The 19,980-nt window shown below is 36.1% G+C and overlaps 1 protein-coding gene across 13 annotated transcripts in view; it reads right to left on the reverse strand.

Annotated features, from left to right (window-relative positions):
• LOC5574095 overlaps positions 1–19,980 on the reverse strand; it is a 217,681-nt gene that overhangs the window by 89,946 nt on the left and 107,755 nt on the right. For 12 of the 13 annotated variants that reach the window (XM_021840421.1, XM_021840423.1, XM_021840422.1 and 9 more), the window contains exon 5: positions 9,162–10,468. In XM_021840421.1, coding sequence (XP_021696113.1) covers positions 9,162–10,437 — 1,276 coding nt within the window. In that variant the 5' untranslated portion in view covers positions 10,438–10,468. Of the gene's footprint in view, positions 1–9,161; positions 10,469–10,542; positions 10,711–19,980 lie in introns of those variants that run through there. The other variant, XM_021840424.1, reaches the window with a different exon arrangement.

A 19,980-nucleotide genomic window follows, 5' to 3' on the forward strand; every position in this document is an offset into this window, starting at 1 on the left:
GAAATCAAAATGTAGAAATACTTATCTACAGCAACTATTGAGAAAATCTTTGGACGATCGAGGAAGTCATGAAGGACTCTCCAGATAAATTGCTGAAACAAAAATCAAATCAAACGAAACCCTCCAAGGAATCCTGCCGAATTTTCTGGAGAAATTTGTGTAGGACTAGTCAGTGGAATTACAGTAATAATTTCTGTTACATCAGATAATTCGAAGAAAATTTACTGAAGAAATTGAAAGAAACTGAAAAACTTTGAAAGAGTCTGATGAAGTAATCTGATCGGAATTCGTGCAGATGCTTTATGTAACAACCCTTGACAAAATTATTTTCTCTAAGAAAAATCCCACAACGTATTCCTCGAACAATCTCTGAGGACTGGAGGTATTCCTGAAGCTGTAGAAAATTTAAAAAGCACTGTGAAAAAATCACGTGTGAATCTCTAGAGTCTCCAGAACTTACAGGGTTTTTACACAAATTCTCGATGTTAATTCCATCTTGAGAAAATTATTTTTTTTCGGAATTTCATACGGTTTTTATTATATTTCTCCAAGATTTCACGCATGAATATTCGCACAGTGTTCAAAACATGTAGAGCTAAGTGTCGAAGAAAAAGCTAAAAGAGTTTCTTCCTCTGAAAAGAGTTCTTATACACACTATATTGTGCGAATCATCGTTAAATCACCATCCTTTACGCTGCCTAAGGATTATTACTTTCCAAACTTCCATCCCTATTGAAGTCATTATTTATTTATTTATTTCTTATAGATCGTTGTAGAGTAAGGCAAATTCCTTTTAAATTACCACAACCGGTTTTGATCGATTAATTCAAACAATCTTATTTCCTAAAAAAAAATCATAATCTATTTAATTTTGCTGAATCTCCCTATTATAGAAGGCAATGCATTAAACTTCAAATGATCATGTTGGTTCGCATATTCAAAATTGTGAAACAAGTAATGGTTGGTAATCTCAATAATATGTTACCTTCGCGAAACTTTTCGAAAGGACCTATCTAAGGCTCTCTTTGTTTGCTTTCTTCTTCTTCTTCTTCTTTCTGGCGTTACGTCTCAACTGGGACAGAGCCTGCTTCTCAGCTTAGTGTTCTTATGAGCACTTCCACAGTTATTAACTGAGAGCTTTCTTTGCCAATTGACCATTTTTGCATTCGTATACCGTGTGGCATGTACGAAGATACTCTATGCCCAGGGAAGTCGAGAAAATTCCCAACCCGAAAAGATCCTCGACCGGTGGGATTCGAACCCACGTCCCTCAGTTTGGTCTTGCCGCTGCGGCTATCTGGGCCCCCTTGTTTACTTTCTCTTTAATTAATAACTGAGCCAAAACCTCTTCTGTTGCGTTTTTCGTATGAAACAATAGCCAAGAACATTGTTTTTTCGATCTATAGTGAAAAACTCCCCAAAAGCTTTAGTATTGCACTGTTAAAATCGAAAAAAGCGAGAGAATCTCTAAATGTTACATAGGTTGTTTAGTAAAGTTCAGCGAGAATCGGTTTTTCTTGGTAATACATGCATATTTGCTTACAATGATCGGTGTTGTATGACTCAAATTTGGAATAAATTTGAAACTTGAGCGAGTTTAGCAGATGATTGTGAGAAACTCCGCTATATAGAAATGAATAAAATCTAAACAACGTTAGTTTCCAAAAAAAATGCATCTTTCAAGACGTAGAAGTCAACGTACAATCATACTTGTACCATCTGTACTACACTGTCTGGACTAGGCATAGGTAATACAAACAATGTTTGCACAGATGTCATTCATCGCTAGGCAATCTATTCAACCAGGCAAGGAAATCCAGTTAGCTGTATGTGCATTACAATTAACACCCTCTCCCACGACAAACACCAATCAATTAAGCGGGTAAATTGCATCCAACTCCAACATATCCATTCACCTCGATTGATTGTAACTGATCCCTGCAACACTTACGAGTGATATACAGCCCCATATCGTTGATACCTAACGTAATAATTTACATGTCACTGCAGTGACACTGGACTTTGTAGGTGCCATTTTTCCCATGGCTTAGACGAGCAAAGCGTGCCCACCTTTACACCTACACACATTTTCAACCAAGCTGCTGCTGAAAGCTACCGATTGAGAGTAGCGGGTCAATCAGGAGCACCCACCCACAACAACCACGAGCCGACAGCATATGAACACACATAACGTCCAGATAGTTTTGTGATTTATTCGAGCATTTTGACACCCGCCCGTGCAGCCATAAATCATTGGAGCGATTTTTGGATTTACCCTGCTGGGAAAATCGATTTAAAACGACCCGAATTGCTCCGATGGTACCTACTTCTACGTATTTTATAATGAACGCACCCCGTCTGCTCTTATCGGTCGAAATTCCAATGTTTCAAAACAATCTTCGGCATCGATTGTGCGAGAATAGGGTGAAGCTTTTTTCTTAAAAACATTCGAAGTCAAAATTTACAAAGTGAAACATGATCCCGAAATAACTTTCTATGAAAAATTGAGAATGTTAAAGGGCGTTAGTGCAATTTTATCGATTGTAGTGAACTCTTCGTAATTTTATTTTACAACGAACAAAAAAGACATCTAACATGGACCACGACATGAGAGCTTAATAATTAAGCAGTGATGCAATCTTGCGTCCTGAGGTGAAAAAATGCCAACAAACCCGCATCTCGTCACTTTTATTCACAGAAGAGAGGATCGATGAAGAGAAATCGATCATGCGACTTACGCCCTTATTCTAGCACACGCTTGAATTTCTCATTTGAACAGGCATTTCTTTAAGAATATTTCTAAGACTTTTTGGAATTCTAAGTGACATTACGGCAAATAGACTTTGTATTGCTGTAGGTTTCTTTCACATATTACTCCTAAGATCTCTTCAGGATTTTGATTAGTATTTTTTAACAAAATTTCAGAGCAATACTTCCAAGAATTTCGTTATAGATACCTTCATAAATTCAATCAGGATTTTTTTCTAAGGATCATTTTCCTCCCAAGATCGTTTTATTTTTCAAGGAAGTTCCCAGTTATCGAGAAATTTATCTATTGATGCTCCAATTGATTTCCCTAGGACTCTCTCCAACATTTCCGTTTTGAGCATCTCCAAGAATGCAGAATTCTTCCAATCCAAACTTCACAAATTTTGAAAAAAAAAATCGAGAGGAATTTCTAAAGAAAATCCTACATAAATCGCTTATGAAGGTTGTAAGAATTCTAGGTATGCCTTGATGAATTCCTACGATGAACTCTGAATTTCTAAAAGAAATTGCTGAAAAAAAAAACATTCGAATCTCTGAATAATATCCAACGAGACTTTTTGAAGAAATTCGGAACTAATCCCTGGGGAAATGTATGTATCGGAGTGTAATATTTGCTGTAGTATTAACTAGTGTGGAACCTTGATAGAAATTGTGAAGAATCCATGAAGATTTGGAAATTTTATTTAGAAAAATATTTAGAACAATAATATTTTGATGAAATGCTGGAGAAATGGCGAGAGAAATTTCTAGAGAAACCTAATGAGGAATACCAGGTCGAGTTTATTGAGGGAATAGATTTCATTAAATAATGCTTGAAGAAGATTTTAGAGCAATTCCTGAGAGGTTTTGAGTTCCCATCTACGATTAATTTTTAAAATAACCCTTATGAAACGGACATGAATTTTTGAAAAAAAAAATGCCGAAGGAATTATCGTATGGTTTCTTGGAAATATATCGAATAGACATTATCCATAAGCTTTGAAATAAACCTTTGTGGAAGAAGTCCTGTAGGATCTGTGGGAAATCTCCTTGAAGTTGTAACTGGAAACATCGGAGAAAAAACATTGGAAAAAAGAAGTGAATTAAATCCTGGGATAATCGCTAAGATTTTTTTGATAATCTCTGTGAAAATTTCTGAAGGTAGTAGCGTTTGAGTGCTCTAGGATTTTCTGAATCGAATTCTGAAGAAGTCCCTCTAAAAATCCATTGAGAAATCGATGGTAGCATCCCTGAAGTAATACCTGTAAGTATTCCTGAATCGTTCCTCGTGATTTGAGAAAATATATCATTAAGAACTTGTGAAACAGTAGCGTAATAGTCTCTGAAGGTTTTTCTGGAGCCTCTAGAAGTTGCACCAGTATTCATAGCAAGTAATTTAAAGCAAAAAAGTGACTCTAGATACCATTTTGACAAAAAAATGGCTTTAAAAACTTTAGAAACCCTACATCAAAAATATTATTTTTAACCTGACGGAAGGTTATCTATCTCGCTATTTTATCGCTATCCTGAGATAGCCGTGATTAAAATACAGCATGCTCACTAGCGCCATCTGGTGGTAGAATTTCAAGTAGGGTGGCCTATCATATGCTAGACCTTGACGTACTCAATACTTTTGTCGAAGACGTCAACTTTCTAGGTGATCGGGATCCTGAGATATCTGTGTTCGACAAATGTCATGCTCACTAGCGCCATCTGGTGAAAGAATTCTGTATCAAATAGATCGTCACATATTAGTCCTTGAACTACTGAACTACTTTGCCGAAAACACCATCATTCTAAAAAATCGGGATCCTGAGATACTCGTGATTGAAATATTGCATGCTCACTAGCGCCATCTGATGGCAGAATTTCAAATTAGACGGCCTATAATATGTTAGTCCTTGACCTACTAAACAACTTTGTCGAAGACCGCATCTTTCTAGATAATCAGGATCTTAAGATATGTGTTTAAAAAATTACAAGCTCACTAGCGCCAACTGGTGGCAAAATTCCGAAACAAGCAGCCTATCACATGTTAGTTCTTGACCTATTACACAACTTTGCCGAAAACACCATTTTGCTAAAATATATAGATCCTGAGATATTTGTGTTCGAGATGTTGCATTGCGAAATGTCCACTTCGTCGGGTCGTGGCACAATCCGACGGCCACTGGAAGGTGACGGTGTTTTCAAAGTTTCATTTGTACACTGACCAATTGGTACCGTTGAACTAAACAAATTTGCCGAAGGCATCAAAATTCTATCTTGCCTTGTTTTAGATTTATAATCAAAACGGTCGCATCGTGTACTGAGTACACGCGGTACTCGTGTGACAGGCCCGGTAAAAAAAAGTTACACGAGCGGTCGCACTGGTGTACTGAGTACACGCGTAAAAACTTAGGTTAGAAACATGATGTTTTCGAATACTTTTCGTTGATTTTTTCGAAAAATTTCTTCTCCACAAGCAAAAAAAAGGGTAGATCTTGGAATAGGACCAACACCCGGATCAATTTGAAGGGGTTTTCAACGTGTTTTCCGAGTTTTCGCAAAGTGCGTGTACTCAGTACACTAGGGCGACCGACGGTGGGTTAAGAGACTTGCACTAATATAGTGAACAAGACTCTAAGATAAGAAGAGACCTGCTTGCCTGAGAAATTTACTATTTTTCATACATGTTGTTATTTTTATATGTCACAATTCACGGCAAGGGGAATGAATATACTGACTTTAGAGATCACTTTGGTCAAAAAGGTACTTAATAGACCTTTCATAAAAAAGACATTTTAAAAACTTGCGTTACAGGGGTTGAATCCTGAGAAAAAGGATGGTATATCAAATTTATCGCTCTTTGTAACAATCATGATCCGCAATACATCATGATAGTCTGTTTATTGTCTACTGTTACAGCTCTGATTTTATCGGGGGATAATAGTGCATGATAAAACCCATCTGAACAAGCTCCAAACCGGGGGCACTATTGTTATAGGATGTTTGGGGATTGTTTACCATGCCAATAAAGAAAAAACACCTACCTTCAATGGTAAATAAGCGAGGAAAAGGTTTTATCATCGCTCTCACTTTGGGGCTCTCCTTCGCTGTTGTTATTCATCAAGCTTTTTACAACTTGCGAAACATTGTCGATCATGGACCGATGCGATGTTTTTCTTCGCTTGGGTTGATCGTGCTTTGAAATCAATTGAGAACGAATTCTGCAATGCCTGTGCGTTAAAATAGGGAGTCTCTGAAAAGAGACCTGCTACCAGCCCTTGGGACAAAAATCACCTTAAAGTGTAGATTTTTTTCAGTACAGTAGTCAGTTACCGTGACCTAAGGATCAAAAGTAGCAATCATAGAGGTGTTTTGTTCTCTTGTAGATCCCAAAATCACCAAAATAAACTACAACATTTTAATAAATTCGGCAAAACCGCACTTACAGTATTGGACAAAACATTTGCAACTTTTTCGATTTTCCATACAAAATGACCAACTTTAGTAAGCTAGATCTCAGTTATTTATGGACCGATTTGAATGAAATGTTCACAGAACATCAGATATAACTTGAATTTTAACATATATGTTTCAATAATTTTTCCAATTACGAATTTATTAGTACAGTGGGGTTCCGTTTTTGGCATGCTCCGTTTTTGGCATGTTCCGATTTTGGCACCCCCCGATTTTGGCAACAAAATGGATCCGTTTTTGGCAACATTTTTCGATACCATTAAAATTTGTAAATTTTTGTAAATATTATCGTATCTGTTGCTTTAGTCATTTGAATAGCATGTTAACTTCACACTGATCACATTTCAGAGCTCCATTTTCGTCGATATTTCCCAAAATCTCACCAACTACTAAGGACTCGCGTACGCGCTTATTTACTTCAGAATGGTCATTGGTCATGCATTGGCAACGTTTCATGAGGCCAATAATCTCCACTAGTATCTCAACTAAAGACCAATCTCTTTTCTTAGGCATTCTAATTGAGTGACCAGCCCACTTGAGTCTGCCAGTAGGTGATACAATAAAAAACACTGTTCTTCAGATCTGGAACAGCTTGTTTGAACAAAGCACCAGCACCGACATAAGAGCAACAAAAAATCTATGGCTCACACAGAGTAACAATCATAAATTTTGTCTCATCTTGTTAGCTCACTGTCTTTATTATTATGGATTTACATACATTGCGCATGTAAAAACACACCGCCATAATAGATATAAATATGTACAGCAAAATATCGTGTATCGTGTGCCTTTAAATAAATTTCATTAAATAACTTGACAAATGCGGATAGTCCAAACTACAATTTATTTTCGATAATATCATTGAAGCGTGCGATAAATACGACTGAGAATGTTTTAACTTTTTGTCTGTGATATTGGTCTTTCTGCGTCAACTATTTAAAGCTACGTTCCCTCTTTTCTATAGACTCTGTAAGGCGTTAGATTTGTTAAGAGACGATCCAGAATTCTGTTTAAGATTGTTAATCACCGGTACGGGCCTCAACACCATCAATATGTTCCTTACGAGTTGAGTCTATGAGTTTCCTAACTGTACCCTGAAGAATCCTTAAATGAGTCTTGGTTCTTGTGGGACTTTTCAGAAATTTTAACGAATTCATGAAGATATCTACAGATCCCAAGTGGACGCTGAAGGCTTCTTGAGGGATCCTTAGAGTGTATAATTGGTTATGGAGAATTATGTCCAAAATCTGGTGATTCCTAATAAACTCTAAGGCGTCCTGTAAATTTTAAGCGGGATAATGTGAATTTCTAGTAGTATTTTTTTATTATTTCCGGCGAAAGCTTGGAGATTTTGAAAAGGTTCCCAGAAGAACTTGAGGTGTGCTAGTGGTAGCCTAATAATAATAAACTTTTAATTTTTTCATTGGAGACTTGAGAATTTTCAGCAACATCGCAGCGGAATTCCAAGCAGCAAAAGCCTTAGCAAGATCCCGAGAACTCTATGCAAGATCCTACGGATGCTTGGCAAGATGCTTCAGAGCTCAAGCGTTTTTTCTGTAGATTCCTTATGAGAACCTGAAGATTGATTTAAGGTTCTTGAGGTTTTATAACAGGATCCTGTAAATTTCAGTGGAAAACATACATATAGCTTAATTAAAAATTATTTCAAGTAAAAATTGAATTCTACAAAATAACAAGTCACATTTATGCATTATCGCATGTTTATGTTTGCCCTTTTGATGCAGTCAACCATTCATTATAAAATGCTTTACTTTATTAGAAACATATATTGAATGAGCAATTCTAAACTTATCGAATTTTTCAAAATTTTTCGCTTAAGTCCAAAAGTCAAACTGATTTCAAATGTTCATTTAATTAGGAAAAAAAGCTCATGCCGTTTTGCAATACCCAGCGCTTTTGTTTCGTAAATACTTCTTTAAAAGAATACAAACATATTTTTTTCGTGTTCTTTCATAGTTTTAAGAAAATGTCCAGTTCTTCAATAAAAGTCACTTATGCGATTATTGGTTTTACAAGGCCCTCTTATACAAAAATTATACATAAAGCTTCTAAAAAATAATTGAAGATGTTGAGGCGTATAAACGCCACTAGAAAAACGTTTGCCAGATTTAACATGACGGAGCTATAGATTCATAGCATAGTATAACCCTTTGGAAAAATGCTTCGAAGTGAACCTTTTCGAAGTCTCAACGCCCTATGATTCCATAAAAATGATGTATCAACATAGTAATGATGTTTTCAAAATTAATAGTTGAAAAATAAAATTTGAAAGATGGGTTCCGATTTTGGCACGGTTCCGTTTTTGGCAACTGAAAATTTCAACTTTGTTGCCAAAAACGGAATCCCACTGTAATAGCGGTTTAACTAAACTGTAATTTTCGACGAAAAATTCAAAACTATTTATCTCAAAATCTAATGGCCCTACACAAAAGCTGTCTTCAGCAAACTTGTTCATTTCGTTAAAATCTACATTTTTGCTGAAGATATCATAAAGCTATTCCTGCAATATGTTTAGTTATGTCATTTAAAAAAATCGTCTAAAAATTCATTTTAGTCAAACCGTTACGGCTTTTGAACTTGTGATTGGAAAAATCACTCAAAAATATATGTTAAAGTTTAAGTTATGTCTGATGTTCTGCCAAAATTTCATTCAAATCGGTCTATAAATAATCGAGATATAGCTTACCAAAGTTGGTCATTTTGTATGGAAAATCGAAAAAGTTGCAAATGTTTTGTACATCTACCTCTAAATCAAAAAAATAATAATATCAGTTTTTCACAGGATGCTTCTTTGGGAACGATAATCTTTTTCCACTCTTTCTATATTTTACTACGAAAGATTTTCGGAAACAAGCCCCACCCTAGTGTGGGAAGCTCAAACCGTTATCACTCGAAAAAGAAATATAAAGGGTAACGAAAGTGTCACTTACCGCTTTTTTCCTCCGCCGGAATGCCCTCGTCCTCGTCCAGCTTGTTGTCGGCTTTTTCCGTGGGTTCGTTCTCCTGTTTCTCGTCTTCGGTGTGAATGGGCGAAGAAGGTCCCGACGAGGCACTGGCCCCAGGGCTCGGCGACGAGCTTATGGCATGGGCCGGCGATGTTAATCCGCTCGTTCCGCTGTCTTTCTCGGTGGATTGCCGTCGGAGCCCGCCCAGTTCCGGATACTTGAACTGCCGGGTTGTCTGGTCGTCCAGATTGGTTTCTAGGGACTTTTTGCGAACGCCTTTTTCCGGTGGCTCATCTATGGATTTGTTGCTCCGTAAGGGTGCAACCGGAGGTAGGGAGGATGGAATGGTTGGTGGCGGTGGCTCTGCCTGCCGTAGCGGTGATTTGAGCTTTTCCGGGCTGATTTTGGTGGGGCTTAGTGAACTAGGGTCGATTGCGTGAGGAGGAACTGCTGGCGGAAGCTTGGTGGGCGATGGGAATGAATTCTGTCGAATGTTTCGTGGTCCCTTCTCCGGGGGAGGCGGAGGAGGAGTCTGTCTTTTGGGAGGACTAGGGGGAGGTTCGCTTGGAGATTGAAGCCTGTGCTGTAGTGGTGCTTCTGGACGGGCGGGTCTACTGGGTTCTTTGGATGATTGCACACAGGCATCGCCGTTTGTGGTGACCGGAGTGGAACTTGTAACGCTACTTCCTCCCGGAATGATTCCCGTTCCCGGGACAGACCTTATAATATCACATCGATTGAAATCGCTGCCGACTTTTGTGGTTCGCGTTTTGGAGAAATGTGACGTCCAGTTCTTTTGCTTCTCGATAAGCTCCCGCGAATTAAACTTCCGTTCAGGCTTCTCCGGTTTTTCTGGCTTTTCAGCTTTCAGTCTCGACTGGTTTAGTATCCTATTGGAATCTAGCTTGCCAATTCCGTTTGTGATTGGATGATGTCTCCGCTTGGGTGATGGGGACCGATCATGCTCGGAACCGACTTCGGACAAGTTGTCCTCCTTGCTACTGGAATGTGACATTTTAATACTGAATGGCGGTGGCCTGTTGACACGTCCTTCGCCAAGCTTCTCAAACAGGGCCCTGGCGTTGTTGAATCGTGCCGCGTGTGACTCAGTGCGCACAACTGTCGCTGTTGGAGAGGGATGACTTACAACCTCTTTGGCTGAAACTTCCGGTGCTAGTTCCACCGGCTTTCGTTGGAATAGATTAGCGATCTGGGACACCTTAGGCCCAGAGGCCGCACTCGCAGCCGAAGACTTGTCCATCTTGTGGATTGGTTTCACTCGTTACAGAAACCTGAAATGAAACAAACACAAAATACATGATTAGGTTCATTGATCCACTAAACCAAAACAGTTTTATATGCTAACCATGTTTGCTAACAATACACTTATCTGGAAGCAAGCAAAAAAGTTAAACAGTCCCAAATTAATTAGTGACGCGCCGCACGTAAAACGTTAGCTGAAATCGTAGCCGTTCGAGGGAATGAATTCGTCGCATCCAATCGGACACAATTCTCGAAAAACACTACCCTGCCTACAATTGCTGAGGTTTTATCGCTCGGCCGATTGGTCGGTCACTTTTCCTGGGGAGACTACTACCTGACACGGAGGGAAACGCATAGCGAAGATCACTCAGTGTAAGCATTTCCAGCTGACGAATCCGACGTCAGGCTCGTGCTCTTGGTGGTTCATTGGCTATATGTAGGCAAACAACGCCAGATAGTGTGGTGGTCGTCGACTATAAGCGGCCATAACGTAACGAAACCAACCGATCGACCAACCAACCGACCGACCGGCTCATAAAGCTGATAAGATATGACAATTCGGTTGCTAGTCTTCCCTCTACGCTTCGTATACTGACTACAGCAGTGGTTCCCAATTTTTGAAACTGCGATACCCTTAAAACTTCTACAAAAGTCTTGCGGACCCCTAAATATTATTGAAATCAAAGCTTCCAAAACAAAGGATTTTATCAAACTATAATCATTCAGTCTGGTAAATACATTACATTTTTATATAAATAAAAATCAATTCAAATTGACTAAAATTCCTATAATTGCCTCAAAAATCCAACTGAATTCTTGGGCAGAATTCACTAGTGATATCTTATATGGAAGAAGATCTATCTATCTATCTATTCAGAAGTTTGAGATCAATCTGTCAGAGATCTAGGAAAGAATTAATCCATATCATCGTCCTCGGCGCAAGCGAAATTATATCCGAAGACTCCCATTGATCATGTAAGGTAATGAAACTGTGGAGAAGTCTACCAAGAATATTGGAAAAATGCTAATTAGTATCATACCACTGAGGAGCTTTCAAAGATAATTTTTCTAATATTCATTTGACGTCCCCGTTACTCGTGGAAGGTTTTCTTGGAAAACCGTCCAAAATTTTCGTCAAGTGAATCTTTAAAAAATCACAAGCATGGGCTGCGGATATTTTATGGAACAAGTTAGTAGAATTCCGTTGTCGTGTGCAGCATCAGACGCCAGAAGCACATTCTCCTCTGTTCTAGAGATTTGCGCCGTTAACCCGTTAAAAAATGTACCTGCAGCTCTGCGAAGACCTTGTCAGATATTCGTCCAGAAAATTCTCAAAAATTTACTCAGAATCAGATATGTGTTATATACATCACGTGGGATATTTTTTGGGTGATGAAGAAATCTGGGGGGGGGGGTATCTGTAGTACTTAAGACATCAGATAACGTTCAAAATATTCCGCGTTTGCTAGATTGGGGGGGAAACCAGTCTTGAATTCAGACTCTCAAATATTTATCAAGGAGTTGGCCAAGGATCTGGCAAATACCTTAACCAAAAAGACTAAAGTCAAAAATACGCTATGCATATCCAATGGATACCTCGACAAACAAGCTTACTTAGTAATTATATCTTGCCGCGAGCTTCTAATAGCTAAGGCGAAATTTAAAATATATTGTAATGGCTTCGCGGTCCCCTTCAGGAATCTCCAAGGCCGCGGGTTCGCGGACCACCGGTTGGGAAACCCTAAACGGGCCATTGAAAACAAGATGCACTCTTTCGTGTTTGAATCTGCGGGACCGTAGAAGGGTAAAAAGAATCAAGTGGGTTGCAGCAGCGAGTGACTCGAAAGATTGCAATTAGACGATTAAGGTTCTCCTCCGTTGTCTGATAGATAGTAAAACGCTTCTTCGGGTTGGAACTGGAAACAATGAAACTTCCTTTGCACGCGTCGCAGTTTAAAGTATGCATATCGTTTGTCTTACGGCATTCCACGTTGGTGATGGAATGTGGCTAAAAGTAGATGGGTTTGAACTCAAAGTTTGGTGTGATTTTTTTTATTACAGTACGACAGTTTTTGCATTCCAAATTTTGACATTCATCGAATTAGCCTTTAAAGGACAATATCATTCTCTTAAGCAAAAATCACACTTTAAATCACATCATGTTTGATCCACATCCATGAAGATATGCTAAATAATTTACTAGAAATATTTTCAAGATACCGCAGCATATTTTACCAAAGTTTGTTTCTCTTGAAAATAATTTTTTTCTCAATAAATTCTAACATAGCTTTCTGTGAGTGTTAGGAGAGTGTTTGTGGGAATAAGTGCATTTGCGATAATTTGAAACAATAGCTAAGATATGTTAGCGACTTCGACGCCAAGTAAGCAGGGGTATCTGAAATAATATCTGCTAGAAGATGCAGATATTTTTCCAGGTAAATCGGCGATTTATCTGAAATATCAATTATATTTATAACAAACTTTTATTAAGATTTCTTAAAAACTGTATGATCACCTCACGTTTTGCCGATCAATATGTAGAGGCTTCTTTGGGTTTATTGGCAGTATTTGCGCTAGGAACAAATTGAAAATTATATGAGGTCTCAAAAATTTAGATTAATTTTCGAAACGAATATTGAATGTTTCTTGAATGAATTTCCATAGAAAAATCTAGAGAACATATCAAGAAATTGATCAAAAGAAGACTTGAGATAAACTTTTGTATGAATTGAAAAAAAATAATATCAGAAAAATATAGATTTTTTTATGACGCAATTGGAATTCATGCCAGGAAAAAAATATATGCGAAAGAAATAGGGACTAGTGTCAATCATTCCAGAAATTCCGTCGTAGGAAAATTTCTAAATGAGCTTCCCGAATTTCTTTCAGGAAAATTTCCAGACGGATAATTGGAACCGTTTTCGAAGATATGTGCTTGATGAAAATCTTAACTGAAAGCATCAAGATTTCCAAAAACATATTGTGAATTCTATATTTAAACAATACTAAGAGAATTTCAAGAATGAATCGTAAAAAAATAAAAATGACTTAACTGCGAAAGATTTATAGCAGGAAACATACGGTAATTTCTTAAGGTGAAACATTTCGAAATCCAAAGATGGCCGGCAATATGGTCGACTTGTACCCCTACTTACGTTTTGAAGGGCATAAGACTGGAGAAATAGTTGGTAAACGTTTCTGATCTTCTTATTTTATGCTTTTTGCTAGTGCACAAAGCCAAAATAGAAAGTACATTGTTGTTGGATGCTTTCTTCGCGAGATTTGTGCCTTTGAATCTCGTAATGCAATCTTAGAAGTAGATTCCAAACTGTTTCGTCTTAAACACATTCAACAATATGTTTTTTTGAAAAATGCGAACAATTTAAAAAAATCCTATTGATGCCTTTGTTTTTATAAACGCATCACACACACTTTTGTTAACGACATAAAACGCAAACAATGAGAAAAAATTGGGTATTTTTTATTCAGCTTCTACGAAGAATTTATGCTTTCAAAATGATCTGGAAGGGTCTGTAATAAGCAGAGTGTAATCTGAAGAAAATGGTCTGGTCAGGAATTCCAAAATATTTCCAATAGGGTACCGGTGCCTTTAGTAGACTACCTAAGCTATAATAAATCATAACATAATAACGAGAAGTCTTCACAGAGATCTTTTGGCGTCAGCAGAAAGATTTCAACCTCTACTATATGGAAAAAATATAAAAAGAGGGACAACATTATTTTTTGGGCATTGAATCGCTTGAGCCATAATTGGTACACGTGTTCCAGTAGTTGCGCTAGTGCTCCAGTAGTGGACGTTCGGGAATGATACAAGGAATTTTAAACAAAATAGGGTCGATGTACCAATAGCCGCATAGCTAAGAACAAAAATTCGTATAAAATCGAAAAATAACGCTATCGTCATTATTTTTTCATCATCTGAAAGCTTTTTATCTTGGTTTTGTGGAAAAAATATGAAAACTACGAAAACTCAAATGTTTGCATTTATTATCGCGTGTGCCACTATAGGAATACATGTGCCTATAGTAGCACTATTTCTAATTTCTGTTCCTATAGTAGCACTAGCATCACAACGTTGGCAAAATACTTATCGAAACCGTATTTTTACAAAACTTTTATATTTTTCCTACAAAGTGTGAATCAAAAGCTTTCTTTTGATGTAAAAAAAGTTCTAAATTCATCAATTATTTTGTGAAACAAAAAATAGTTTCTCTCAGTAGTGCTACTATAGGAACAATAGGTTTACTATAGGCGCAAGGGAGCTCAAATTTTAAGCAAAACTAATTATTTCGATCATGTTTTGAACAAAATCAAGCTGTGTATCAATGGTACTTAGACAAATAGCTCCTGGCCTTCATGTCAAAAAATGTTTTAAAAAGGTTTATAGCAAAACGGACGTAAAAAGCCACTAGTGCGACTATAGGGGACTGTCCACTAAGGGAACACCGACCCTAGTTGATTTTAACATAGATTTAATATTTTTCCTTCGGAGCAGCAACTAAAATCTTTCAAATGAAGCATAAAGATCATCTCTGGAACATTCCCTAATTTTTATATATTTATTCAAAAAACTGCTACCGTCTGTTGATCCACTATTGGAACACGACGGCAACTACTGGTGCAAGGGAGCAAATTTTTTGCGTAAACTTAATTATTTATATTACTTTTTGATAAAAATCAAAAGCTGATATTTGGCAAATCGACTAGAGGCGATCTATCCACCAAAAATAGCGCAGGTCGTTTTCATCGAAAAATTTACGTTTTATTCTATAGTCCAATCTACTGGTACATTACAACCATTGGTACCCTATTTACAATTATGTTTAGAACGTGAAGAATTTCAGATACAGATTCCAGATTCAGAGGTAATCTGAAGTTATTAACTCCATTCAATAATAAGATTTGAATGCGATTTTTCAAATATTTTTTTGATGATTAAATAGTTTATAGTCATAAGATTTTTTATACTAATTTTTTAAACTATAATAACAGTGATAATGTTAACAATTATGTAAAGATAAAGATTTTAAAATTCAAACACCAGATTCACAGATTCTTGTTTTTTAAAAAGGCGTTGTGTTCATGAAAATGTTCAACAATTTGATAGATCTTCGGAAGCTTGCCGTAAGCAACATTTGTGTTTAGAAGTTTTATTACTGCTTTCAATATGATTATGCATTAGGTTTTGAAACATTTTCGATTAAAAATATATGCTTATTTTGCTTAAAGCAATCATTGTTGGCATTGGGTATATTTTTTTTTGTCAATGGAATACCATATGACGAGAACAACGTTAAAGAATGTGTAAGCATTATTTACTGAAAATATTTAAATAATCAACAAATTTGTACATTTCTTGCTATTCTTCATTTTTGAAGGTGTGTTTTTAACCGATAAGACATAGGATGATTGTTTTATAAAGTTTAGAAATATTTTAATGGTGATTGTTTTAAAATGTTTCAAAATACTATGCCAATGTTTAAATTTGGGCGATGCAGTTAGTCAGCTTTAAAGAGACAAACTTTACACTATGAGTGGCTCCAGATCGGTTAAAACTAAGGATTTATGTGGACTAAATCTAGGTTATTTATCAAACCCCTAAATCAGACCAAAAGAAGTAAAAAAAACAGAGTTTAAAACATTTACTTTTTGTATGAGAATTATCCTTCTACTATTTTTTTCCATCGATTTCTAACTTTAGGTTGACTTAAGCAGGGAAAAATAAATTTTAGATTTATTAGGGAAAGCCACGTGGGATTTGAGTTCGAAATTTGTAAATCTTCTGAGCCATTGAGTCGCATAAATCAGCAGCTTAGTTGGTAAAGCGCTCATGTAGCATACAAGTGTGATTTCGAATCCCACCTGAACTCGTTTTTTTTTTTTTTCATAATTTCGCGAATAGTTAGTTAATTTTTACACACGGGCAATGAGTTAATTTGACAGGGTAACTACTCAAACAGAGTGGTCACTTCCCGAGTTCCCCGATCATTTTCAAAATCGTCGCGAAGCAAAAATTTTGTAATTTTCTGTGAATTATATTAAATGAAGCTCCCTGAAAAATGTGCATCTTTGTAATTGTTTGTATAGCCAATATAAACTTTTTTCAAGAGCTGCTATCTATGTTTTTCAGTTTGCGTTCTTATTTCTTTGATTGTCTTGTAATCAGGTTCTTCTCTTTATAAAATGTTTGCTATATTTTAGTTACTGATTCACATTTAAGATGCTGCCATCTAGAACAATACTGATTATTATTATACATTGAACATATTTGGATATCAATTGAATAATAATTCACAGTACCTATTCAAAAATTTACATTTGCAAAAATTCAACAAACTTACTTTTCTTGATTAACAAATTACTTAACTTATTATTAACTTATTGTTAATCTTTTAGAAAAACATTTTAAGAATCAAGCTTCGAAGTTGTACCTAACCATACTAAACAGTACAATTTCTATTTCACCTTCTTGCACTAGGAAAAAACTTAAAACAAGGATAAAGGATTTGTTGGTTTACTAAGGACTGTTAATTTTATAAAGTAGACACTTTGTTTATGCTATATCTTTTTTATTTATTGATAAAATCGTAATCGGTTTTCTGTGTATCGTTGACCTATTATTCTAAAATGCTATGAAAATATAAAATCTTTGAAAATGCTTTTGGTTGAAGAGCTAAATAGTTTTACCAAAAACTCTTAAAAAAAGCTGTCCGTCAAAGTTTAACATTATTTTTCGCAAAACAAAAATCCTTATTTTTATGAACAAATTGTATGTTTGTATCCTTTACTATTCTACTAAAGGTAAAGCTTTAAAAATATCAATTATATTCCACCATTCTATGATATTAGGTAACTTTAGTGATTTACCCATTTATGGCCAAATTTGCTGATACACCATCCTTTCACTCCCAGCAAAAGAGAATAGTAAAAAGCGTGTTCAAAACTAGTTTGGATTACTAAAGAAACTATATTAGTATAAATGAAAGCTAAATCGTGAGATTAAACTACAGTCTTAAGTATAAATTTTACTGTTTATGGTAGTTTTACTAAAAAGTCTCATACTTTTAAAATCATGTACGCATATTTATCGATCTACAGCAAATTGTAAACAATTTTCTCCGAATTTTTCAATTGGTAATCTCAGAATAACATATTATGAAAATAATATGTGGAAAATAAAATCGATTTTATTACAGCAGTGTTGCCAATTTTGATGATTGTCAATGTACTTTGATAGGTCTTCTAAGAATAAAACAATTGTGTTTCTGTTGTGCTTTGAATGTGACGTGGAGACTTACTAAGTAACTCTATGAAGGCGTAAGTTATTTTTCATATTAATACTATATTAGGACTTCCGTCAGGACGTACTTTTACACAAAAAATTCTACTCACATCAATTCCCATCAAATTAAAAAAAAAATTCTTTAAAAATATACGGGAAAATTGATTTTATTATATCTGTAAAATTGCTGCTCCAAAAATAACTTGTATTTTTCCATCAGGCTTCTGATTGATGATGCTTTCGAAGAACAAGCCTTTTTTGAAAATAGGAAATATAAATTATCGAATTTTCCAGCCAATTTCTTACAATCATTGATTTTGATAACCTCAAAAAATCGACCGATCTAATCGTTGTTCCATATTCGTGTGAAATTTAATTATTTCGGAGAATTTTTATTATCACAACATTGTACAATACTAGTCGAACGATGTGCAAAAAACCGATTGAAATTTCATTGATTAATAAGAAAGATACAGCATGCACAAGGTGTCCACTTTATAAAATGAACAGTCCTTACTCCTTCAGTTAAGTGCCTTTGATAACGTGAATAGGAGCACAATGTTAATTATTGTGACTTTCATATTTGGATTGCGCAATGTTATACAGTAAGTTTGCAGTTACATTCTAGTGCTAACGTGTTTGGAAATATTTTCGAAATTTCTCCATAGTAATTCCCATATAAATCTACATCGTCTTTGGGCCACCGGTGATTTAGCAAGCTGAAAATTTCACAGAACACTGTTTTTATGATACGAATGGAAACTTTTTTAAATTTCGAACTGCCCCACAGTGCGTTGAATGTACGGAGATGTGGGACAAAAATCAAAACTGGAAGATCAAGCCATTTGAGCACCTTGGTATGGAAGGGAAAGTTGTTTCTGGTCGAAAGAGCTGTCTCTTCGTACTTGTAGTTGCAAAAGTGACTTATACGCCCTAATGCAAAAAATATCGATTTTTTTTTATTTTTCAGTTTTGAATATAAAATTTTAATAAAATCTTGGACACTATATTTATAACGTATTACATTAAGCATTAAATTGCTCTGGTGTAATGCCTGGTTGAGCCGAGAACACATAGTGTTTCAAGATTTTCGGATTTTTTACCACAAACAACTCATTTTTATACTTGTGCTGGCTAAGGACTATACCAACAAATAGTCAAAAATCTCAAAGAGTTGCAGGGAGTTGCAGCTGTATCTTTCAGACCTCTTACAGGACACTCTAAGAAACATGTCTGTGAGTGATATAGGGTGGAACTCGGTGGAACTTTTTTTGAATCGATAATCGAAGTTACATGTTAGTATTTCATAGGTTTAATTTCATAGCCAACTCTTCGTGCCGATTTCTCATATTCAAAGTTAAAATTGATGTGCTTGTCCAATCAAATGTACTTGACCAACCTTCAGTCATGTTCTCTTTTAGATTTTGATTGAATGTATTGGTTTCAACACTCTCCGTGCTAGTTGAAAGGAATGCTGGAAACATGCGAAAAAATTTAGTTTTTCTGCTACTCAAACAACTGTCACTTTCGATGCTTGTTGTAATAGTTTCAGTGCTTTGTATAGTTTATAAATACTTGTTTCAATAACGGATGATATCTATAAACACTTGTGGATACTAATTATCGCCGGATTAAATAACTTGAAATTAGATTTTTGTCTATCGAGCAACGCACTGTGTGCCCTAGTGACCACTACACTGATGCACATTTTGGAGTTTTGGCTCTCTTATGCTTAATATGGGGCCCAGATAGCCGTAGCGGTAAACGCGCAGCTAATCAGCATGACCATGCTGAGGGTCGTGGGTTCGAATCCCGCTGGTCGAGGATCTTTTCGTAAAGGAAATTTTCTCGATTCCCAGGGCATAGAGTATCTTCGTACCTGCCACACGATATACACATGCAAAAATGGTCAATCGGCAAAGGAAGCTCTCAGTTAATAACTGTGGAAGTGCTCATAAGAGCACTAATCTGAGAAGCAGGCTTTGTCCCAGTTGGGACGTAACGCCAAAAAGAAGAAGATGCTTAAACGATGTCAATTATGGTTATAAGCATTCTTCCAAAATGATTTGAAGTGATTTGAAAGAAATTTGGCAGAGCACACGCCATTTAAAGTTTATATGGAAATTACTATGAAAAACTTTGCCGAAGACCACTTTTTGATAGAATGTCAGGATAAATTATTTCTACCGCAAAAAATACTGTGTTGCTTTGAAAGTAATTGAATGCTCATTTCAGCAT

This window comes from Aedes aegypti, chromosome 2 (genome assembly GCF_002204515.2).
Source record: "Aedes aegypti strain LVP_AGWG chromosome 2, AaegL5.0 Primary Assembly, whole genome shotgun sequence".
NCBI classification, from domain to species: domain Eukaryota; kingdom Metazoa; phylum Arthropoda; class Insecta; order Diptera; family Culicidae; genus Aedes; species Aedes aegypti.